Source organism: Anser cygnoides, chromosome 1 (assembly GCF_040182565.1).
Source record: "Anser cygnoides isolate HZ-2024a breed goose chromosome 1, Taihu_goose_T2T_genome, whole genome shotgun sequence".
NCBI lineage: Eukaryota > Metazoa > Chordata > Aves > Anseriformes > Anatidae > Anser > Anser cygnoides.
In genome coordinates, this window is record NC_089873.1 from 172,386,477 (window position 1) to 172,413,143 (window position 26,667).

The window sequence follows — 26,667 nt, forward strand, 5'->3', positions numbered from 1 at the left end:
TTGCTGGCTTTTGTTGGGTTTTTGTCCACCAACACCTCCAAGTCCTTTTCCTCAGCGCTGCTCTCCATCCATCCTCCACCCAGCCTGTATTTGCGCTTGGGATTGCCCCAACCCAGGTCCAGGACCTTGTACTTTGGCCTGTCAGATGTTGGCTTATGAGATAAACAACCAGGCATTCCTGCTCTTTTTGCTCTTGCCTTTGCTTATTCCATCTCCACAGATAAGAGTCAAAATTGGTTAATAAATGATAGTGCCCGTTGCTCTAAGGTGGGTACAGAGAACTGAGAATCCCAGTAATGCTGTAAAGTGATATGAAGCATTTCTTTAAAACTGTTCTTCCCACTATTTTTATCTCTACTGGGCTCAGCTGTAAAAGTGACAGGGAAATTTTAGCAGAAGTTGTCACGATGTTGCCAAGCCCACACAACTGTACTTGATTTGGAAATCCAGCTTCTTGCATGGCGTGAAATGTGGGCAGTTTTGGTATCAAATCGGTCTGCTTTTTACATGCAAATAAAAAACACTTAGCTTGTTACCATATGGAACAAAAGTAATTACTAAGGATGAAAGGCAAAACAAGACAATTAACATGCTTGTTGTTTGTCAAGAAGCAACCTTCTACATCTCAGAACGCTGTAATTCAGGTCTCATGATGAGGGTTTGTGGGAATGCACCAGAAGTAGTGATTTGAAAGATTTATTCACTTATTGCAGTGACAAATGCAATGGAAACCTGTTCAGAGACTTGCTTTATACTCAATTGCCTCTTGTAACTGATTCATTTATCAGATATTTGACTAGGAGGAACTCAGTGTAACATTATATTGATGTAAATCAGTGCAGAACGAAATATGTTGAATTTCATGGGCTTGCCTGAACAGCAGAACTGATTATCTCTGTATCTTAAATATCAGGCATTTACTTTGATAGGGTTTGCCACCTGTTGAATTCAATCTTTTTGTAGTTGTCTTTCTTATGAAATGGTAATTTCTAGATAAAGGTATTATTAATTATTAATTTATACATAAATATAGGGAAATTTTGTATATATGAAAACACTGTAACACAGGAAATTGCTCATGATTTCCTGTCTTCTCTCCTTTGATTTGGGTCAAGGTTACAAGAGGAGTTATCATTTTTCTGTGTCAGAATATTAAAAAGTGAGTATGTTTTAGAGCATATTTTCATGTTCTGTGATCTAGCTTCAGTAAGACCAGTTCTTCTATACAACATAACTCCAGTTTACAGGCACATTCTTCCTTCACTTGTTTTCTTCTTCAGAGAAGCTTCAGTTCTTAAAACTGTAAAGAAAATGGTTTCAACAAAAGTCCCAGAAGAAGAGTCTGTAACTGGCCAAACAGAGAGAATAGGTTAGCAGTCTGCAGTCCCCATGGTCCATATTAGGTACTTTAATTTTGAAAAAATACACAACTCTATGAGCATTAGGGACCCTGTTAAATCCTTAGCCACCACAGGGTCTCCAATCTTGAGTGAAAAATTCCTTAATGTGACATGACATTCTCTTGTATCTGAGTTGCAGTGTATCCATTTCCCCACGCTCAGGAAATACCCTGGCATTTTCTCCATCTTTCCTGATATGTTGATTTCTCTTCATGGCTTGATGAACTGGATAGGGAATCTAGGGAGAATGAGAAATATGGAATCCAGTGTATGTCTTTATCTATTTCAGCAATCTCCATTCATAGGATTTATGGTTATTTTTTTCTGAATAATCCCTTCTAATTTGGGGGTCATTACTACACAAGCAATGTGTATAGACATGACTAGGCTATTTTAGTCTAATTTAATTTTCTTGCCACAATATTTTTCTTAAAAGTAATGTTTCCACAATATTCTCCAGTGAATGCTTCATGTATATAAAAATAAGAAGATGGAAAATTACAAGACAAAAAATGGTCTTTTTTTGAGCCTTTCTTACCCAGGAGAAAATTTAATAATTTTTATGGAGCATATTCATAAAATATTGTCTACTGTATATGAAATGATTGAAATATCCTGAAAATATCCACTATGTGCTTCTTAAAATAAAAATTAAGAATGCATGGTTATATAGGTATATATCTACTTATTACTCACACAGTTATTATAATACAGGTGTTACGATGAGAAAGTGAAGCCAGAGAGGTTCGGATACACACACACACACAAAAAAAAAGTTGACCTGGGTGGTGTAAGTGCTGACTTACTAGTTGCCAACAGAACTACATTAAATGTTTTAATTGATCCACATGACATAGCAGCAACTTGTCCAAGAGGGCTGTGTTTTTGTTTTGTACTGGAAAGACAGCAGCCTTAATTAAGATTTGTGTGATGACTTTAACTGAATTTTTCTTCATTTAGTCAAAGCCTTTAAATTTCTTAATAGTGCTGTTTATAGTATGCTGATTTGAGCTAATTTTACTACACCAGATGATACACTGATTTAGAAATGCATGTAGTAGTCCAATTTTGAATGGAGGGAGACCCTTTCTTGGTTTATTCTTGTAGGCACGTATTGTTTGCTCTGACCTGTAATTCATGTAATAATTCATTTTTAATGCTGGCACAGGTGTCCTTTTGAATTTAAGTATGCTTTCCCTACATATTGTCTGATATAATTTTTTTTTCTGATGTATGGCTCATTATCACATCATTCTGTGTGTGCAAGTATTTTTATAACATCAGCTTTTGTAGCTGTTTCTAGTTCCATAGTTGAATTTCCTATTCTCATTTCTGAGTTTTATATTCAAACTGTATGCATGAGCTTTAAAATACCATATTCGAATCACTCTTTCAATTTTTCAGTGAAATTTGAATCTGTCTGAACCTGATTTATTCTCCAGCCCCAAAACAAATGATCTGATCAAGTAACAGTTGAGAAAAATAGCAAAGAATTACAGAGTTCCCTGTAATTTCAGATCTAGATAGCTACCTATGGCATTACAATGGTGAAGGCTTGACTCTGCAGAAATTATTTATGGTAGTTCTTAAACATACAGGTATGTTTTTAGATTTTCTTTAAAAAGTGTTTGTGGTTTTTTTTTTTTTTCCTCCTCTAAATAGAAATGGAAACAAATCACACACACACACACACACACACAAAAGAGAGACTAACTCTAATTAAGTCATCACTGACAGATATTTATTTCTTAAAGTCACCCAGCTAGGGGAACTCCAAAGGTCACTTAGCAGTCTATTTCAGTGTTTCAGTATCCTTCCTTAGTGCTAGAAAGTTTTTCAGCATCTTGCTACAATTTAATTTCATTGCTTCATCATGGCCAAGACATTCCTCTTTAGAGCTATCTTTTATACATTAAAATATTTATATCATCTTTATCTTCAGCTTCCTCTTGTTTAGATTTAGGAATCTCAGGTTGTTCAATCTCAGATCTTTCCTTGTTGGTCAGATTCCTAGTAGTTCTCCTTTTGACTTTATTGTAGTCCATTGTTGGTTTGTATCTCTTGAGCTGCCCAAAATAGGACAGAAGCAATCCATATCACGTTTTACCAAAACTAGAGCAAAGCATAAGTTTTATCTTGTATATCCTGCAGGTAGTTTTAAGGTAAAATTTTTAATATCCAAAGATGATTTATTTTCAGATTGGATCCTTTCAGATCTCCAGATCCTCCCTTGAAAAGCCTCTACTTAACTGCACAGATTTTTTCCTTTTAAAATCTGCATTTTAACCTACCTTCCAACACACTGGCGGGCCCAGCTATGTGCCTTCTTTAAATGCAGTATGCAGTATTATTAAAAGTTTTTTTTTTAATTATTATTTTTAAAAATAATAATTAATAGCATAATCTTGATTGCTCTCTCTCTACAAAGTTATCTAATCCATTTTGTATGCACACTACATTAGCTACTTAAGCAATTTTTCTTTTTCTCTTTTTTGTATGTTTGAGAATTTTCTGTGAGGCAAGAACCTTGAGGCCGTGTAAGTGAATGTAAATGGATTGCAACTCATCTATCCACAAGGTCTGTTACCATTTTGGGGAAAGAAATATTTCAGTTGACATGATTTGTACTTAGAGGATTGACTAATTCTTAACAAATTGATTTTGCCTGTTTCTTACCTCCATTTCATTATTTCCAAGAACTTATAAAGCACACTGTTCATTTGTTCTAGATTTTTTGTGAGACTTAATAGCTGTCAGTTTTATTACTCCTAAAATCATGCTTTCTTTTTTAAGATATTATGTTTTTATTTTTCCATTTTATTGATACCTTATGTGTCCTTCAAAGACTACTTTTCTAATTGTAACATAGTTTTGAGATGGCTTTACCAGTTGTTGAAGTACTCTAGGAGGAAGTTCATCAGGCACATCTGTTCTGAAAAATAATTTACTTAAGTACTTTCCAACCTTTTCTGCCTGCATTTTGAATTGAAATAATTCCTTTTTTTGTGTGTGTGTGTGTGTGTGTGTGTGTGTAATTATGCTAGTCAACCCCTCATTGTTGACCTTTTAGTTTAGAACTAATGAAAAAAGGCATTAAACACTTTGGTCTTCGTAGTGTCATCTGTCAGTAACTTTTCTCTGTTGGACAACAGAACACCACTTTCCTTTGTCATTCACTTAGTTTGAATAGATTCAATTAGATCAGTGCAGGATGCGGATTTTTGTAATTATGTTTTATCCTCGCAGTAGGTCAGTTTACATTTCCATTGAAGGGAACTTTCTATTGACCTTACTGTATTCATGTATGTTCCAAATTCAAATTCCTTGTATTCCTGAAATGTTTTATACAACTAATCATGCATATTATATTAAAAAAAAAAAAAAAAAAGACATTCAAGCCAAAGCTAGGAAAAGCTGAAGTTCAGAAGCTTGACAGTTTTGTTTGTCTTGTGACACATTCTTCACATTATTATTCACACAAAAGTGAACACTTCAGCGACTGGAAATTATTTTGGCATGATCAGTCAGTCAGAGGATTTGATGGTGTCAACATTCCTGATTCTCTAATTTACTGCAGAGGACCTTTATATTCTGGATTTTTTTTTTTTAACAGATCAAGATATCTTCAATCATAACTGTTCTACTAGGATAGATGAAGATATCAATCACACGAAACATAAAAGTGTTAAAAAGGAACAACAACAACAACAACAAAAATCACAATTTTATCTCTCAGAATGAACTTGAATTGAATTGTCCTTGCCCTCTTGTTTAAATTTCAAAATTTGTTAATATAGTACTTTTAGATTTACTCCTGATATTGTTTAAAAATATATTCAGCAGGAATAATCTCCTCTTCTCAGGTATATTCTCAGGTAATTCTCAGTTATACAGACCACAGTGAAGACTTTCTATAGTTGAATTAATGCAGGGCTTTCTACACATAAATTACTGCAAATACGTTCCTCTTTCTCACTTTGTCTCTTTCTCACTATGTCACTCAAGCAGAATCATCTCAACCGTTTTTAAGATTACATGAAAATCTCACAAATAGAATTTAAAAAACTAAGTGAAATAGAATAAAGTTAAAAAATGGTTTTGGTATGACAATACTTTCTGTAACACTTCAGTAGTATCTGTTTGACTTTCTGTAAACAACTGTTCTGTGTGGCATGGTACCACCAGTACAAGATGGCTGAAGGTAGTTTAAAACAGTTAGATGAGGATACTTAGGCCATTTTTATGAAGCAAGTCCTTCAAAAATTTCTCTACTGCCTGAAGCAGAATGTGGTTTTAGCATTGCATTTAGCAGTGCAATTTGCAGACGGCCTGTAAAGTGAAGAATGGGAAAGCTGACAACTAGGACAATATACTCCTGGTTGCCTTTGTCTTCAGATGGGACAAGAGCATTGAATTTGAAGATATGGACTCTGTAGCTATTCATATTTACTATTAGTCCCTGGAAGGGGAGCTTCCTGACCAGTGGAGACTGGGATTTACAGTGCTGAAAATGCATTAAATCTGCCTTGGGAACTTAGAGAAAGACTCCACAATTATAGAAGAGATTTGTCTTTTTGTGTATATGACAAAACCTCCGTGGAAGAATGCGCTCAAAAGCTGAATTTTTTGCTTACAATATATGTTCTTCAGGATGAATAACTTGAGAGCTTTTTATTGGATATATAAGTAATAAGATGTACAGCATCAGTTACCCATGTAAAATGCTCTGCTATGAGGTCTTTGGAGATTTCAGGATGTTTTCTTGTAAGTAGATAACTTGGAAGAAAAACTTGCCCTTTGTTATAATACAGGTTGTCAGTGATGCCGTGGCTGATAATGTACCATAAGCACTTACAGGCAATTTACTGAAGCTGTGATAACTAAATTTCATGCCAAAGATGTCTAAATTATTTGTGAGATTTTAACAGCCTAAAACACAGCTAAAATATTTTCTAAAGGATTGAAAACATAAGATTCCATTTTGAACTGACAGTAAATTTAGGCTTAGAGGGGAGAAATATTTTTAATTCAGCCATATTTAGATAGCATTATGCTTATTTGTTGTCACCAGGGTGGGGCTTTTTTGTTGTTTTTGGATCCCATGAACTGCTTACTGTTGCTTGGTTAGGTATGTCAGGTGCTAACTTGCTGTAGGCAGCACAGAGACCTAAATGAGTGAAATGCTGTCATAGCCTTGGGCACCTAACATCAATTCTCTTTGTTGGCATCGTACAGGTAATTCTGAGTGTGGATGATACTAATTTATCACAGCCATACATATCACAAGGATACAATCAGTCTCAGCTAAAACTGAAAGAGTAGACAATGTATGCTAGAATATATATGTTGTAGCTTTCATCATTCTGTTTACCAAATACCATTTTGAATACTTTACAATATTTGCACAACATTATAGGCAAACAAAGCAAATTAAGTGGTACAACAACAAAAAATCATTTCTCTTCATGGCTTTGTATTTCAGAAAACATTGCATTAATCTCTCCATTCTAGTCATTGTTATAACATTCTTTTACCATCTTCCAGATTTTTTTTTTTATCATTTCTACTAAATCTAAGAAATGAATGGAGGTAATAGTCCCATGAGCCTTGTGATGACTGGAAACAGTCCACCGTATGTAAGCAAGGTCTCAGATTTTGTTGTTTATATGGGGGCAGTGTGGCATTACAAGGCCTTTTACAAATCTTCCAGGTTTCTTAAACCTTGCTTCTGTCTTTATTAGACTGAGCTTCATTACCAGTAAAACTCCTGTGCATTCATCTGTTGATTAAATTGCAGGTTTGTGCAAATGCTAAGTAAAGTTTAGCTAATGGCGAAACCTGCTGCAGACAGCATGCATTGGCAATCAAAATAAATTACTTGGCAATCAAAATAAAAACTAAGATTTTCTAGGGGTAAGTAACTATTCAGTATGTAGCACAGCATGTGTGTAAACATTGTTCTCTGATTTAGGTACACATTAATTTTAATAACCTGTTTTCTTCCATAATATTTTTTCCTGTTCTACTGTATCTATTCAGTTTATCAATGTTAAGCATTAGGTACTAGGTAATTATTAATATTATTTGTAATAGTAATGATAATATTGTATGCACAAATATATTGAGTGACCTCAAACAAGATAAAATATTGATTTTTTCCCTTTTAGAAATAAAATGGTTGAAGACAAGACTAAACCCCCAACCCTTCTCCCCAAACACCTATTTGATTTTATGCAGTATTTTCTTCTTGATAATGCAGTGAAAAACACCGTTTTCATGGCCAGATCGTTACAAAGAAGATGAGATAAACCCCACTGGTTCTTTGGCCATTTTTGGAGAGGTGTCTTAGTGGTTTATCAGGAGTCTGGAAATTAACAAGAATCCATTTAGGCCATAGTACCTGGTCCACAACATTTATCTGAGATTTTTAAAGGACTGAAATGATTGCATCTTCCTCCACCTACAGTCCAGGACCTCTTCACTTAATGTATATCCCCGCAGTAGTTGTTTTACAATGGATTTTTTTTTTTTTTTTTTTTTTTTTTTAGCTTAACATAGTTCGTCCTCTTGACTGCTTCAGCAAGCTTTTGCATTTCTTCAGTCTTGGTTCGATATTGTAACTTTCCAAGGTAATTCTGAGTAGGAAATAAAATAAACAAGATTGTATGTGCAATTACAGTAGATATTGAACGTGGTATGTTTGGAATTATCAGTGCATAGGTCACCATCTTAAGAAGATGTTATTGTCAAGGGCTAGAATTTAGTGAAGTAAACTTCAACACTTTGAATGGTGAAGCAGTAAGACCTGCTAGTTGTGTTGAGAAATCCTTCCTCGTATTGATTTTATTTTTCTTGGAGAAAAATAGTAATAAAAATGGATTCTAGAATAAATTTAATTTACAGGTTCTTTTCTCTGCTGCATAAAAGCATCCATTTTTAACTGTTAAAAAGCTGGTCTTCTAATCCATATTAGTTAAACAGACACTGTGCTGAAAAAGAAATTGCAGTTAAATTGCTGGCATGATTGTATTTTTATGGAGGTAAAAAGACAGCTAACTGAATTGGAAACGAGAACATTTCTTTCTTTCTGTGTTGATACAGAGGAATCATTAAATCTCATATCAGGCTTGCAGGCACTACAGAGGTACAGACATTTCAGAGATCTTCAACCTCTTAGGAACTTTGGAAGTTAATGAGCCATCCCATAGTTATTATTTTGTGTTTGCTCTGGGCTTTTATTTGATTTTCATATTGTAGTGTGATGTCCTGTGTGTGCGCTGAATGACACCAGGTCTAGAAATGCTATGTTTTCCGGTACAGACGGGCTATACCATTCAAATCTTTTAATGTTATTTGAGCCTTTTGTGATCCCCCAAGTATCCCAACACCATTTAGCATTTCAGACAAGAATCAGTAGGGATCTGTGGAGCTCTTGGAGATTCAAGGAAACTTTGGCCATGGTGAAGTCTGTAGCACGAGGTTCTGCCAGATATACTGGGACATCTAAATATTCTCGTTATCTACCCATAACATAAGTAATGCGCCATCTTCCCTTCCCTTCAGGCCACATTTTGTCCCTTGCTTGTCTCAGTACTGCCCTGTCGTAGGTATTTTGTTGTCAGGATGAAGGGCAACCAGTCGCTATGGGAAGAAGGGCTAGTTGCCTCCAGTTCCTTCCCCTTGTCTTTGGAAGACTGGAGGAGCCAGCCAGAAACCAGTGCCCCAGATAAATCCAGAGAAGCAAATGGATAACAAGGAGAAGGGAAAGCAAAGGGAACAAACAAAACAAAACAAAACAGAAAAGCAAAAAACCTAAAGTATTAGAATCAAACAATATTTGTATCATTTGGATTCAGTCATTGATACTACTTTCCTGTTTGTTTTTCCTTCTGAGAAAGTCAGAAATACTTTAAAAAAAAAAAGTAGGGGGGGAGGGGGGGAGGTATCCTTTCTACTGAATGTTATAAGACTAGTGCTCTAACGAAATCTTCCAGTAAAGAAGTAGATGACAAAATATTTAAACATCTGGCAAAAGTGACCTCCTCTCCCTGTAAGGCTAACTAAGAACACCACTAGAGTCACTGGTGACACAACATTAGTATAGCTTGATTTATGCAATCTGCTCATTCAGACCCAGAAAGCACAGCAGGAATGTCATCATTAGAAATGATGATTTGTCTTGAGCGTGTTATGTGTTTGAACTAGCAGGCCTGTGCCAGAAGAAACTGAAGTTACTCCTGGATTAAACTAGGTCCTTTAGACATAACACTTAGAAGTCAGTAGCAATCCTTCCATCTTCTTCAAGCTTTTGATCAGAAACTCAGGGTCAATTTTCTTCAGCTAGTAGCATCCTTTTAGAGAATTTCAAACAAAACTCAAAACTATTCCTCTTCACACATTCTGTCACCTATCTGGCAGAAGTCTGTCTTTTATTTAGAGACTTTTATTCAAGTTTCTCATCTTACTGGTTTTGATTACTGGTTCTGAAACCAGGAAAACAAAACAACCATGTTTGTTTTTTTTTTTTTTTCTGAAAATATATTTATCATTTGAAATAAAATGACTAGTGGTGGAGTTCATAATATTTTGAACCTAAGTAAGAAGTTAAAGATCAAGAGTCAGCTGAGTGAACAATTTTTTTTTCATATGGGGAAGGGGGTTAAGGATTAAAAAAAGCATTTGTTTTATAGCAATCAGGCCTTCTTGTGCTGACATGCAGTGTTTTTCCACTCCAGTTGACATGGTTAAACATCCTCTGACACCCTGAGGGATGTAAATCAGGGACTGAGAATTTTAGACTTTTTACTCTCTGGAGAAATGTACACAGTATTTTAATGATTATCTATCTTTCCCAACTCTACATTTGCTTAGATGCATGTAGGTTTAAAAATATATAAATATATATTCCCTTTTAAATATTCAAAAGACAAAAAAAAAATCTTTAGTCTGTATGGCTTGTTATCATTTTCCTATACATTTTCCAGAGGTGTTCTAGGAACAGCCTGCTGTACAGCTGTTCTGCTCCAGCTGAACAGGTTCATAGGGAATGAAGAGCTTACAGCAATTTGTAGGCAACGAAGCAAAAAGAAAAATCCACAGAGAAGCAGCTGATGTTAGCAGCTTTTAAAGAGATTGAAAGAAAAAGGAAGGAATAGGGAGTCGAATGTAGAACAGAGACAGAACATGATTTTGGAAGAATTACTATTTTTCAAAACCAAGAAGAAGCTGCAATACTTACCTTATAAGCCATGCTTTATCCTTTCTTGCTTTTTACTACATGCTGAACAATATATCTGCTTAGAATATGCAGACATTTAGCCAACTCTTTACTTTATTGCACAAATGACTAGGAGGATGAGAGTGGCAGCCAAAGTTTTGTGTTATAGCTCTGTCACTGACAGGCACCTAGGCCTGAATCAGGAAAGAGTTCAGGCAATGCATTAAATTTTTGGCATGTGGTTAATCCCACTACTTGTAGTAATACCTTTCTGAAGTGAAACCTGCATGTTAAACTCTGCAAACTAATCTTGCAGTGCCCATTTTCCTATTGTAATCTGGGAATAATAATGCCTAGTTCTTATATGGGTTTTGCAGCTTTATTCAAGGTACTTATACACCACTCTAAGCAAAACTCTTAATATAAAATTGTGATTTATTACTCTCTCTCATCAACATTAATAGAAATTGTTATGTGCATCTATTTCAAATAAATAAACACTTAATTTTTCATTGCATTATAGTACTGAAAATTTTAAATTTTCTCTGTTTAAATCATTATCAGAGAGTCAAGTCAAACTCCTTATCTCAACACAATCTCCTTATCACAACAAATCCTGTATGGACTACTTACAGAGATTCTTTTGTGTTTTTTGTTTGTTTGTTTTTTTCTTTAGTCATTTACTCTCATACCAAATGAGTGTAAAATATTATTAACTATTAAAGTATGTGTTAGAGTATGTTTGATATTCCTGTATGTAACAGATGTGGTACAGTGTCATGGAGCAGAGGGAGCTATTACTATATTTAATTGACTCTTTTATTACCTGAGGGTGAGAACAGGAAATAGAGCAGGCCGTCATACTTACTTTTAACCTTTGGTCTTAGAATAAGCTAGATGAAGGGTGTGTGTATTTTAAGTTATTATCCTTGCAACCATCTCACTCCCCCTGTTTGCAACTAGTGAAAAAGAATGTTATCCACTTTGCAGTGTCAGTCCCTTACACAGTGTTCCACTTAGACCTGTTTTGTCCACAGGCCCCGTCATGCTTTTCCCTGTGCTTTGTATGACGTAGGTCATAGATCAGACAGACAGTAAAGTCAAATATTGCAGGGTAAAGAAAAATAGAGAAAATGACAAAATATTCTTCTATAACAAAGGCATTATTGTGGCTGTATGTTAGCATTTGCAATGTTGCTAAAGCTTTTTCATAACTCAGCTCAGATATAAACTCCTTGCAGAGGTCAGATGGACAGTAAACCAGGCTAAATCAAGCTTCTGCTCTAGAGAAGCTGCTTGGACGGTGAGCCAGGAGAACAGGGAAATTAGCTTTGAAATAGAATAAGAACTATGTATTGTCTTCCCCTACCCCCCTACATCCCTTGCTACACACATTCTGCAGTCAACAAATAATGTGAAAAGTAATAACGGAGGTTGATGGAAAAGGATCCACAGTGTTAATAGTCTTTCTTCTCTTTCCTGAGAAATCTGTGGTTCACAGTAAGATATTAATGTAAGTCACAGTAAGGTATTAATGTAAGCATGTTAGTGTCTCTACAAAAAAAAAAAAAAAAAAAAAAAAAACGGCAGAGAAAATAATGTGGAGAAAAATAGCAGGAAAACATCTTTTAGCAGCTTTGAGGAAGCAGATCCAAAAATCCATCGATTTCAAGAGAAGGAGACCTCTTCTGTCTTCTGGAAAAAATAAAATAAAATTAAGTAAAGCAAAATAAAGTAAATAAGTAAGATTCTCCTATGACTTTGACATTAGAAAGCATTGAATATATTCATAACACTAAGTAAAGTGATAATTAACATTTTACTACTGGTAATGTCTTCCTTTGAATTTGTACTGTACTGTTCAGAGTAATTATTTTATTTTCCTTGTCTGAAAGGTGTTTTGGGTTGGTAAAGGATGGAAGGTGCTGAACTCTCTCCTCACGGAAGCTGATGTTGTTAAATGTCCTAGCCTTTACACCATACACATAATTCTGCCCATAGTTTTGTTTGAGTAAAGCCAACTCAGCAACGAAGACAATTATTCTGAGAGAACTTTTATGTTACAGCTCTTTATTTTACTACTGAGGGTTCTCTGTGTTTATTGACTCCATCTTGGGAATCCACCTCATTTCTTGGCTGCAATGACCTTTGTGTTTATAATGTTTCATCAGTTTCCAAGCAGTCAGTTGGAGGTGAATGCTGTAGTATTAATATATTTATCATCAATTCATGTGACCTGAACATAACTCCCCACTCCACCCCCACCCCTTTTAAGCTCTGCTCTAATGCATTTTGTTGAAATCTAGGGGAAGTATTAGGTTCTTTGCTTTTCAGACAGGTATGTGGTTTTATGATTTTAGGCTTCTATTGTAAATATATCGGTTTGTCCTTTCTGTCACGGTACACTACTTTATTTTCTGCAAACAGTTTGAACACATCTAATATCTGTTGATTACACTGTAGTAATAGTAGTAACAGTAATCCAGTATTCTTCTTGTCATAATGTTTTCAACCATAGATCTGAGAGTCCTTTGCAAACGAGTTAAATATTATTACCCCCAGTTTACATGTCAGGAAAGTGAGGTGCCAGAAGGGAAATGACTTGCCCCAAATTAAACTATGAAAGCTAAAAAAGAAGTGGGGATAGAAGCCACATTTCCTAACACTCATTACCCTCTTCTGCTTCCAAAAAATTGACGTTATTATGTTCCCATGCAGATAAAGAAAGAAGAAATACTTTTTTAAATGTATGAGGAGACATTTTAAACCACATCTCATTCCTTAATTTCATTTCTCAGTAGGATACAGTATCCTTGTCTATTTCTAAGGAAACTAACTGCAGGCTATTTTATCAAAGAAAAATTATATGATGATGCCTTTATGAATTTCTCCAAATATTAACACTCTCAGTTTAAATTAAAATAATTTAAGTAAATTCTAATTAAATCTTTATGCTTAAAATATCTGTACTGGATTTTTTTTTTTAATTTGTTCAGTTATTTTGCTCGGGTCTGGGGTATTTTTTTGCTACTTAATGGGGTAAAGATAAATTGGAATAAGGCCTTTGACAAGCAGGACTATCTGAGAATGTAGCTAAAATTTTTTTATTGTCTAGATATCATTCTACAGTGTGATATATGTATATAATATATAGCTGTTTTAAAATCATCTACAAAAATATACACATCTCTTTTGATATGACAGTACCTCTGAAACATTGCTAATAACTAGCCCTTAAAAATAAAACCATGTCATTAAAAAAAAAGCCAGTTTACTAGTGACATTTAAATGGATTAGTGCCAAGTTGTCTCTATGATATACTCTCATAGTCAAAATTTAACAAGAAAATACATGCCAAAACACAATCCGTGTTTGAAACAGAATAAAAATCTGGTTTACTAAAAGTTAATTTATATGGAGACTTTCAGGAAAATTAATCTGTAAAAACGAATTTAAAGTGGATTAGTTAAACCTAATTAAGTCCCTGCATAGACGTTCATTCAGAATAAAAATTGCCTTGATTTCGTTTAACTTAACTCCCTTCCAAATGAATTACGATTACCAGAGATTTAATGTAGTTTAAATAATCTACTTTAAAAATTAAATGCAGAATGATTTTCTTGCATGTCTCTGTGTAGACAAGGTCTGGAAGAAATCTGTCTGTCTGACCCTTTCCCAGATGTTAGTATAGGTGTAGACATTAACTGAATTTCAAAGGTAGTCCAAAGTATTGTAAAAGGTATTAGATCACTCTGAATTCTGAAATGATCTCTTATGAAAGGACAGAATGCAGCAAATAAGCTGTATAACAGGTAGAAACTTATGATATGAGGGAAGGAATATCTTCGGATGGTGCCTACTTCCAGTAACTGCAGGGAAAGTTTGGTCTTCAGCTCTCATGATAAATTTTGGTGAGTGAACATGATTTCCTCAGAGAAGGAATAGATTGGATAGAGTCATCTTTTGTAGGCTGATAGGAGGATGGAACTTTGCTGATAATTATCATAATTATCTGTCATCTGTTTGGAACATGATAGGTTCTTTGTGCCGAGATTCCTGTTTGAATGCACAGTGATGATAATCCTGAATTACCAACAGAGTATTTATATTGCTTTTTGTGTTATTTTTTTTAAGATAAGCATTTTTTTTCAAAATTTTAGAATGTAGTCATGTACCACAGTTTCTAGATGATAAATGATTTGATCAGGTGAAAGGACAGACAGATTCATGAAGAAAAATAACCCCCTTTTTGCCATAGCTGGTCTGTGCTTGAATTAATATGGAAGCTTGGAGGAATGTAGAGGAATGGTCAAAATGAATTTTGAAAAGACCTGTTCCAGGAATGAGCTTCTTAACAAATAAAATTAAAGGCCCTCATGGGCAGTAGAGATGTACAGTGCAAATGGTGACAGCAGTTTTTGTAATGGTGATCTTGTTGACCCTTTTGGATCATTGTAGGTAACTTCCTCCCATCTTAACTTTTCTCTGCTAGTTGTGCAAGACCTTGCATGATTACAATACTATCCTTTCTGTTGTAGTGGAATATTTTCTTTCATAAGGGACTAAGGAATTGGCATAATTTGGAAATAAAATGCTTTGATCAGAGGTAAATTATCTCCCCTTACTTAAAGCAACAGAATGAATGATACTTCTGTAAGTCCTCAACTCAACCACAGATCAGTATATTGAGAATGTTATCAGAATCACTGTGAGCTGAAAATATTGTACAAAAGCAAGTTACTGATACTTAAGAGAAAGACTGATAGTTCTGCATATACAGTAAAGAAACAATGATTACTGATAAAGGTGATTTCATTTTCAAAACAGCAGCAGCAATATTGTTCTCTTCAATTGATTTTTACATGGAATGATTTAAAAGGTGTTCTTGTTTCTCTCTGCTTGCTTAGTAACAAGCATCAGCAGACAACAAACTTCCAATCAGTGTAATGAGAAGAACTACACATTGCAACAGCACTAACTTTACATACTGATTGTACTATTGGATTTTGAAGGAATAGGAAGGAAAACCAAAACAATAAGGGAACGGAACAACAGAATGATTTTGAGGACTACCTGGTAATATCTTTCACATTTTACCTTTATGTGAAATAAACAACACAACAGTAATGAAATCTAGCACTGGTGCATAAATATACTTCTCTGCACCTATGCAACTCTAGGGTAAGTGAAGAAATTCTAACAGGGAAAAACAAAGTTAAAATGTGTAACTTGACTGCTTTAGAAAATAAGTTTCTATAGCAGTTTTAACCAACAAAATCAGTCCTGCTGAGGTAGCTCCTCCCTCACACACAGGTGCATGTCTTCATCTTTTGCTCTGTCTAACCTCTGTGAGCTGTTGCAACTTGCTGGGTCCACAGAAAACAAACCCTACTAAAACAAAGTTATTTTTTTCTGATTGAAGGAGCTAAATATGCTTCCTGGTGAGTCAGATAATCCTGCTGGAGAGGAGTGGGAAAATACTCCTCGAGAGGGAAAAGGGCAGTTTAGAACACTTTCAGCCTGAACGTTGAATTCAGGTGCAAATATGAAAATGTTTGTTGCCTGTATAGTTACATATATATATATTGTTCTTACAGAGTCATGCAAAACATTTAAAGTAATAGAAATGGATTAGCATCTGTAGTAGATATTGCTCTGTCAAATGTTTTCTGAAACCTCTGAATTATTAAGGCATAAATTAGATTCTTTAAGAGCAGAACATTGTTTATAAAAGTGCACTTGTCAGTGTTGGGGAGGTAAAAAGAAATAACCCTGCCATGACAGTAGTCCCCAGGGAATACCCTACTTTCCTGATACCATCCATGTTCCTTGTGGTTCAGAACACTTGTTAAGCTGAAAGGGGGGAAGAGAAGTGCATGACATTTAGACTTGTTGTAACATAAACCATTTCTTATCTCTCCCCTCAGTCCCTCTTCTCTGCATTCTGTCTCCATTTACAACTTCACTATCCCTCCTGCCTCCTGGGACCATAACCTTAGTGTAATCTTTGTTCTTTTTGCTTCCTTCTGCATATCTAAGACAAACTGTATATTTTACTTTTTCTTTTTTTTTTGTCTAAAAAAAAATAATCCACATTTCCCTCAATGTTTTTGCTGCCAGAAGCCCATTTTTGTTGTTGTTTTTTTTTTTGTTTTTGTTTTTTTTTTCAGACTAAATTTTCTCCTATCTCATCTCTTTCTGCCTCATAATTCCCATATCAACTAGCCCATGGGGCTAAAATCCCACATGACACTAACAGTTCTACCTGTTAGTCATGTATTTTTGGTCATAAAGCGGACATTGTCCCATTGGGTTGTAGAACCGAAGTCCTTTTCTTTTCTTTTTCCCAAAAGACGACCTAAGAGATCTTTAATTATGCCAGAATGCACTGTTCTTCCAACCTGGACTGGTTTTCAATAATCCTGGAAAGCATCTCTATGCCACTATCAACTTATCAAATAGTCACCAGCTCATTTTACTCACAGTTGTTAGCATACTTCTTGATTTTCATTTTAATTAGACATCTGGCAGTCTAGGTTTTCACTTCTCAAATTCCTTAATCAGCCAAATTTTCTTTTTTTTTTTTTTTTAGAATTTTCCCAGAAGCATTGATATCTTGGAAGAGCAGTCCAACTTGCACTTTACCTTATTTAGACTTAAAACATAAGCATCCCTGTGCCTAAATCCCATGGGGATCTGGTCTAGACAGGTGCCCTGTGAAGGAGCTTAACACACGCTGACAGCAGAGAGTTTAGCAGCAAGTAGTCATGACCACAGCCACTTTCATTCAAAACATGTTTAGAATATAAAGTAGTGCTTTCTTTCTTTTAGAGCATTTGCCCAGGAAGCAACAGATTTGGGAGGACCTGAATGATGCTAAGTTCCATTATGAGTTTCACCCTAAATTTTGTTGCTTCACTTCTTTGGAACAATAGAAACAATAATATTTGCATATTTTGCAGAGTTATTTGAGATCTGTTGAAGAGAGATGTTTAAAAAGATGTACACATTTTAAGAGAAGCTTTGAAGCACCCATAGTTTTACATTAATAGTTCTGCATTAATAGTTTTGAGGTTCAAATAAATGCTCTTATAAATGGCACCACTTAGACAGGCCTTGTATGTTCCTAACTATGCAATCACCAAGCAAATGCAGTAGTTAGGTATCTTACGACAAGTCCATGTGGGAGAACAACTAAAAGTCTGAAATTAATGCAGCTAAATTAAGGACCATTAATCCTCTTCCTCTGTATGGAAACTCTTATTGAGGAATAGAGTGCTTAAGGGAGGATTAAACTCAAAAAAAAAAAAAAAAGGCATTTTAATTCAGAAAGAGAGTATCTATACAGAGTTTAATGTGATTTAATTTCTCTACATTAACTTCATAGCTTTAGTTTTTTCATCTTAACCTTCTCAACAGCAGGCACTCTCAAGTGATACCAGTTTTTCACAAAAGTATATCTCTGGAAAGCTTCAGTTGTAATCAGATCTGCTCTTTAAATGTTTATATCTTTCTATTTTTGTATAACCCAATAAAATTATTGCTAAAAAAAAAAATCATAGTTACCTTCATTTTACAGTCAACTGATTAGGCAGCAGGCATGGCCATCTGAGTGAGAAACTACTTTACCATATTAAAAATATAAATAAACTAAAAGTGACTTCGTATTTTACATGTGGTGGTTAACAGCTTGAGGGGAATTGTTAAGCTTAAGGTCATGAATGATGGACACAATGGAAAATCACAGAGAACAGCAAAAGAAAGGGAGAGATAGTAAACAGCATAGCATACCTGCCCACAGAAACTGGATGTCTGAATTCAAACCTGATGATTATTAGCTAAAGCAGACCATTTCCCACAGCATTCTCCTGAAGAAACTGGCTGCTCATGGCTTGGACTGGCGTACACTTTGTTGGGTTAGAAACTGGCTGGGTAGCTGGGCCCAAAGAGTTGTGGTGAATGGAGTTAAATCCAGTTGGAGGCCGGTCACTAGTGGAGTCCCCCAGGGCTCAGTACTAGGGCCAGTTCTCTTTAATATCTTTATCGATGATCTGGATGAGGGGATCGAGTGCACCCTCAGTAAGTTTGCAGATGACACCAAGTTAGGTGCGTGTGTCGTTCTGCTCGAGGGAAGGAAGGCTCTGCAGGAGGATCTGGATGGGCTGGACCAATGGGCTGAGGTCAACTGTATGAAGTTCAACAAGGCCAAGTGCCGGGTCCTGCACTTGGGGCACAACAACCCCAAGCAGCACTACAGGCTGGGAGATGAGTGGTTAGAAAGCTGCCTGGCAGAGAAGGATCTGGGAGTATTGGTTGATAGTCAGCTGAATACGAGCCAGAAGTGTGCTCAGGCGGCCAAGAAGGCCAACAGCATTCTGGCTTTTATAAGAAACAGTGTGGCCAGCAGGACTATGGAAGTGATTGTCCCCCTGTACTCGGCTCTGGTGAGGCCCCACCTTGAGTACTGTGTTCAGTTTTGGGCCCCTTGCTACAAGAAGGACATTGAGGTACTCAGGCAAGTCCAGAGAAGGGCAACAAAGCTGGTGAGGGGTCTGGAGACAAGTCTTACGAGGAGCGGCTGAGGGAGCTGGGATTGTTCAGCCTGGAGAAGAGGAGGCTCAGAGGCTGTCTATAGGTACCTTAAAGGAGGCTGTAGTGAGGTGGGGATTGGTCTATTCTCCCATATGCCCAGTGATAGGATGAGGGGGAATGGGCTAAAGTTGCGCCAGGGGAGGTTTAGGTTGGATGTTAGAAAGAACTTCTTTACCAAAAGGGTTGTTAGGCATTGGAATGGGCTGCCCAGGGAAGTGGTTGAGTGACCATCCCTGGAGGTTTTAAAAGACGTTTAGATGTAGAGCTTAGTGATATGGTTTAGTGGAGGACTTGTTAATGTTAGGTCAGAGGTTGGACTAGATGATCTTGGAGGTCTCTTCCAACCTAGATGATTCTCTGATTTTGTGGTTCAAATGTGTGTTTTGACACAGTCTCTGGTAAAGGGGTATAGGAAGGTGTGGTACCTGAAAGCTGTGGTACATCCTGTTACTCCGTTCAGCTTGTTCCCAGAATAGCTCTCTATGTCTATGGTGTCTCCTCAAGCTTTACTAATGTGGGGGGGATTCAGTTTGGCTGCTTGGTTGTCCCTTTATTGTCCTACATTGATAAATATCAACTGTATGTAAAGAGTAATTATAAATTATATTTATATAAAACTGCCAGATAAACCATTTGATATCTGATATTTTATACTCTATAATCAATAGAAATTTATTCTCAGACATTAACATAGGAATTCTGCAATCTTTTCAGCATTGATAAAGCTGCATCATAGGCATGGGTACTGATACTTCTGTTTGCTGGAATTAACAACGTTCGGATTAGAATTTTAATAATCAGATTTAGATCCTTTTTTTTTTTTTCTTCCTTTTTCTTTTTCTTTAATAACACACTGATTTCAGTGGCTTCCAAGTATTGTATTTACTTTTTTTTTTTTCTTTTTCTCCTGTCATTATTTGTAAAATTTCACGGAAAGGAACAGAACGTGGTCAGTTTCAACCTGCAGGGTAGTAGGTTCCAATGATGTATTGTTATGCTGATTATAACACTTATGTAAATGGAAGTACAGCCATAATGATGATAAAATAGAGTAAGAAACAGAACCATCAATGTCTCACATAGAAAGTAAATGGAATATTTTCTCATTCCAAGAGTTACCACATCTATGAAGAACAAATGTTTTGCTGGTTGTTATTACTGATTTTAGATTTCAAAGGATCTTGATAACTTCACTTTAATGTATTAGGATGATAACTTTTCTTAATAACAGCCTATACAATTAAGATCAGAAAATTAAAATCTTCTGCAGATACTAGATAGGTTTCTTATGATACAATAGTCATTGTTATTTTATAGCATTTAGATATTAACTGTAGACAGAAGGGAGTAATATTTGAAAGCTGTGCAACATTTTAGTTTAGAATTATGAAACTAAACTTCAGTGCTGATCTTCACAAAAGTGTTCAGCTACAACGGGAGAAGCATAACAGTCTTCAGAGAGAGATGCCAAATCCCATGCATTTCTTTTATCATAAGTTACAGTGGACTGCCAGTTATGGGGCTAGTGATTTTTCCTTTTCACCTGTGCATTTTGTTAGAGCGCACATAGACTTACATTCTCCATTTAGATAAATCAATGCTTCCTGTCCTCCCACCCTTTATTTCTCACTGCCCACTATTTTTCTTTCAGTTTGTGTTCCCCATTGCTGGGTGAGCAGCTTATGAGAAATAAACCACTGAGGCACATCAAATCTTATAAGAAGGCCAGGTCAGTAATTCAGTGGCTGAGTTTTTCCAATTCATTCTCTTTCAAGTGACTTGTTTGAAAACAAACAACAGAAATAAAACCTTATTGTGTCTCTTGTTGCTATTTAACAAAACTATAGAAAGACCTTTTGCCTTAATAATGCCAGTGACATGCATTTTGTTTATCTTTCTAATTATTTATTTATAGTTGACATGAAAATACTTCCCACTAGACATCGCTGACTACATGACACCAAGTTGCGTGTTGCCTTTGTGAGACTTTTATTATAGCATGATTAAAATAGTGCATTAATTATGCATCCTGCTATAAAACTGGATACAGCAGAGGAAATAAATAGATATTAATAATACATTAGTTATTAATCTCTATATTTGTTACTTGAATGAGATGCAAACTACTACATCTTCAGTTCATGAAGACCATTCCATTAGTGGAATTTTTAAGTTCACTTACATCTCACTACAGTGGAAGGACAAGCTTTTTTTAAAGGTCACCTTCTGGTACAGATGAGTACTTCTGAGTTGCTAACACATCTGTATTATGAAGCTAAAATTTTAACTGACAGTGAGATATGTCAGTAGCATAATAAACAGATTGGCCACCAGGCTGGGCCATGTGCAGTCAACATTTCATCAAGATAAGTGGTTGAATTTATGGACATTAGAAGAGAGACACCTTCCTGGAGAAACAAGAGCAGACTTTTGTACTGAAGGGAAGCTATATTTTGATGAATTTATGAAAAGTATTGTAGAAATGGGTATTTAAAAACATTAGGTTTTGTAAAGTGCATTGTGATTGGATTGCTTTAAGAGAAGATTGTAAGGTTGTCTGTGGATAACATACATGTGAGGAAGTTGCACCTATTTAATAATAATGCAACAGGTTCCAAAAGCCTTGCACATAAAGGTGTCATTTAGTTAAAGGACAGAGCCAATAGATTAAGAAGTACAATTGCAGCCAATTAGCTGCAGCAAACTTTTAAAATACACCGTTCACTCTTTTTTTTTTTTTTGGCTCAAGCCAAGAATAAAATAAATTTATTTAATATAAGAACCACTTGGCAAGATTTGCAGTAGGAAATTAAATGTGCCTGGGAATGTTCACAACAGTGAGGTCAATTGTCATGGAGTGACCCACTAGTCTACAACAGCAGGTGGTTGCAGATTGCCAGAGTAGAATCCTGTTAACTCCTAAAGCTTGTCTAGAAGATAGTTTGGGAGAGACCTACATGACCAAGGAGTGTTTGTGCAATTTAACAGGTGACTGAGTTTTAGTTCCTTGCTATGTTCCCTAGCATTTGTTGTTTTACTGGTAGTGGTAGTCTTGTTAAGTGAATGCCCAGAAGGTAGAGTTGTCCAAAGATAAATTTCATTCCAGATTTTAGTTCCACCATTAAATGGCATACATATAACTTTCTTATGGCTAAGAGTTTTTAGACATGTTCTAATTTTGTATGAAGGGGAAGTCAGATAGATCTGCTTAAAAAATGTAAAATCCTTCAACTTTCATCTACACATGGGTGTATTTTCTCATTGACTTAATATTGAACAAGGACAAATAGAAAACTTCGGAATGGGTGTACAGTTTTAAAAGTTGTTTGATTAGCTTGGTCTAAAAGTTGTGTCAACCAGGACAAATTATTATTGAAATGATTAATATTAGTAATATCAATTATACAGCAACAACAATATAATAATTATTAATAAGAATAATACGTAGCTCTGGCTTGGGATTTGCACGAGTAAATCTGAAAGCACATAAACAAGAAAGTAAATATTATTTTATGAACTATGAAAGTGAAATGGAGTCAAGTGCAGTGTAATGGACAGAACCACATTTTAGATCATTAACCAGAGTCAGGACGAGGATGTAGATGTCTTGAATCCCACATTAAAACTCTGTTCATTTTTACAGAACTAGTGGTTGAGCACACAGGTTTAAATTTTTCCTAAATAAATTTTCTGTCCAAAGAAGACTCTGAGTCAGTGATTGTTGGAGTCATGCAATATGGACAAGACAACCCTCAGGTTAGTGGGTCAGAAAAATATATGGATTTATATTAAACTAAAATGGCTTTCTCTCTTCCTGTATCTTGTTTCCTGTATTTTCATACCTTCTTAGTTTCCTTTGAAAGAAGACAGAGGAGATCACTCAGTCAAGAAGGCAAGCTGTCTGCCAAAAGAGGGATTCACCTGTATATAAACCCTTCCTGATAAATACACACATTTTTAAAAACAATTCCAGTGTGAGAGAGGGAGTTAGGAGAATATAATAATTTACTAACTTTTAGAGAATTTACTAACTTTTTAGAAAAGGGGGGACTGAGAGAAGGAGTTAGGGGAATCTTATCAAGTAGAGATAGAGTGCTGACGGCATGAAACTAGGACTAACTATGGTGCTTGTGCAAATTAATTAAAGCAAGAAGCCTTGGGCCCCTTTACCAAGGTCAGTCTCTTAATAAGGGTGTGAGCCTATCTTAAGAAACTGGTAGAAACTGGTCCTGTGGATGGACAAGATCCAAGAAGCAACTGAGTCTGCGCAGAGACAAGAGGTCAACTAGCGGTGATGAGGAAGAGTCATCAATCTTCATCCCCACAACCCCCGACGACCACCACCAGAATACACTGCGCAAGCGCAGATGGGAGGAGTTTATGGAAATGACTCCTTGGAACTAATTTTAATACGAAGCGGGGACAGGTTATGAATATGTATAGGCGTATTGTGAAACTTCATGCATATGTAACTCTTTACTGCATATAACCAAGGCAAGTTGCCGCGTCAGGTGCGCACGACTTTGGCGGGACTACCCCCCGTGCTGCCCAGTGCTGAATAAACATACCTACTTTACAATCTTACTGATTGTGGAGTCCATTTTCCGCAAGTCAAGTGGTGAAAATAAGTCTCTTTTTCTACAATCATTTCAGTTCATCATTATCTGTACTCTTGGAAAATTGTTTTTGTAGTGTCTAACCTGCATTTTCTTTGCTCCAAGTCTATGTTGGCACATCTGGCTCTCTTCTTTCCAAGTCCTTTGCCTTCCCTTTTATAGCAACTGTTGAAATATTTGAAAATTGTTAATGGTCTTAAGTATGGAAAAGCTTGACTATTGAGTATATCAAAAAGTGAATCTGTTCCTCCTTTCATTACTACTTGCAAACCTTTCCACCACTTTCATTAAAAGACTCAGTAAGCATCTCTACCATTTTACCTTGAAAATGTGATAATCTTCCTTTCTAGAAACACTCTGTTCATTGCAGTGTAGACCTCTTCTACTAAGGGAGATGAAAACACATGAATAAAAGTGAACAACAGATCACAAACGAGAAAAAAAAAAAAAGCTGAAAAAAAATGTGCTGATGTTGTAACCACTCAACTGTTGTACTGTTGAATTTCTTTCATTTTAAAACAATGTTGCATAATTATATAGTCACTGTTTGCTTTGTTTTGTAAAACCCTGGAGTGATTTCTGTGAGAGGAAATGAAATGATCTGGCTGGCTGCTGAATGCTTTGGCTACTTTAGGGCAGTTCAGTAGGTGTTTCTGCATTAGCTGTTCGGATTTTTTTTCTTCTTTATTCTTTTCCTTTTCTTTTTGGTAGGGAAAGTCATAAATATATATATACTCCAAAAACATGATACCACAGCATTTCTGTAAGAATCGTGTCCTGCTGTTTGTTAACCTTATATATGTAAACTTATATAGCAACAGTGCATTCATTCAGTTAGCTTACAGTGGTGCTTTGGCAGTGCTTTATTTTCATAAATGCATGTAAATCCTTCTGTTTAAAGCACAAGGTTTTCTTAACTTCTCCAAATACATTAATGACGGTGTAGCTGACAGAGCACAAAAAGGCAAACAATATCAAAATTTAATTCCTGCTCTGATACATAGACACTTTCTTTGTTTAAACTAACTCTTTATTTGTGCTTACTTTGGTAGGGTTTATATTTATAATTAGAGCCCCTCACAGTTTTTCTTTAAGTTATTGATTACACTGCATTCATCCATCAAGGTTGATGAGCTGTAGAGAAAAAAACCCTGACATTTTCAGGGGTTTTATTCATGGGGGAGAAGAAATTGGAGCCATTTCACTGGGGCTTTATAACACACATTTGTTTCCAGGAATATGTAAATTTCCTTCAACTATACCAATTCTATGTAACTGTTACAAAGAACTGCTCAAGAATGACTTTGGTTGGAAGGAACCTTAAAGATCATCTAGTACCAACCCCCCTGCCTTGGCAGGGATGCCACCCACTAGATCAGGTTGCCCAGGGCTTCATCCAACCTGGTCCTCCTCCACCTCCATCCAATACCTCCTGGGATGGGGCATCCATCCCTGGGCAACCTGTTACAGTATTTCAACACCCTCTGAGTGAAGAATTTCCTCCTAAACTCTAATCTAAATCTCCCCTTTGCCAGCATATATCAAGCTTTTTGTCCACCAGAATCCCCAGGTCCTTCTCTGCAAGGCTGCTCTCAATTACTTCTTCTCCCAGTCTATAATCATGTCTGGGACTGCCCCGACCCAGGTGCAGCACCCTGCATTTAGACTTGTTGAACCTCATTAGGTTCATGTGGGCCCATTTCTCCAGCTTGTCCAGGTCCCTTTTGTTGGCATCCCTTCCTTCTTTTGCATCAACAGCACCACTCATCTTAGGTCATCTGCAAACTTGCTGATGGTGCACTTGATCCCACTGTCTATGTTATTGATAAAGATATTACATAATACTGATACACAAGACAGATCCCTGAGGGACACCGCTTGTCCCCGGCCTCCACCTGGACATAGAGCTCTTGACCACAAATCTCTGGGCATGACCTCCAAGTCAATTCCTTATCCAAAGAATGGAACATCCGTCAAACCATCTCTCTCCAATCTGGAGATCAGGATGTTGTGTGGGACCGCATCAAAAGCCTTACAGAAGTCCAAGTAGATGACATCAGTCATCTTGTTGAGTACCTCAGCCTTCTCCGTGTCTTCTGTTATCAGTACAGCATAAGTACAGCAATGGAAAACAATATGTGTCTCAAGCAAACCTCTTTCTAATTCGAAATAGAAAATATTCCAGTTGTATCTCAAGACAGCAAAATTTTGATAAATCTTTTGAAAATCCACTTTCAAGGCAAGTTCTGTGGCAACTCTTTAAGATTTTTTTAAATAATTATAAAAATATTATTAATATTTATAAATATTAACATTTATTAACATTTATAAATAGTATTAGAATTATAAATAAAAATATATAAAAATAAAATATAATAAAATATAAATATTATTAAAATTATAAAAATATTATTAAAAGATTTGTTTAAATAATTATGCTGAAAAACAAAACAAAACAAAACTACAGGAGCTGAATAGACTAATTAAAATTTATTTTTGAAGATAAAAGAACCAAAGTTTGATGGACTTCCTACCTTTGGCATTGGTCTGAATGATATGATACTTGATTCATAATATGGAGCAGCAGCATAAGCTTTATGAGTTAAAGCTTTGGTAGAAGCTGTCATATATGGGACATGAACTTAAGGAATGTAGTTTCCTGAGGCTTTGGGGTGGTTCTTGCATTCTCTCCCCACTTTGTAGCCAGCTAGCTTTCTTTCTCTGTAACATCTGTGGCTTCTAGGCTTTATGTGGCTGGTTCAGGCACAGATATTTTTGGCTGCGCATCATCATTACATGTACGCACACACATGTATGCATGCACACACACACACACACACAC

The 26,667-nt window shown here is 35.9% G+C and overlaps 1 protein-coding gene across 5 annotated transcripts in view; it reads left to right on the forward strand.

Annotated features, from left to right (window-relative positions):
* Window positions 1–26,667, forward strand: part of PCDH9 (protocadherin 9) — a 723,381-nt gene that overhangs the window by 105,065 nt on the left and 591,649 nt on the right. The window contains exon 3 of one of the 5 annotated variants that reach the window (XM_048051382.2): window positions 20,861–25,226. The exons of the other annotated variants lie outside the window; for them this stretch is intronic. Coding sequence (XP_047907339.1) covers window positions 20,861–20,884 — 24 coding nt within the window. The 3' untranslated portion in view covers window positions 20,885–25,226. Of the gene's footprint in view, window positions 1–20,860; window positions 25,227–26,667 lie in introns of those variants that run through there. 5 annotated transcript variants of the gene reach the window in all.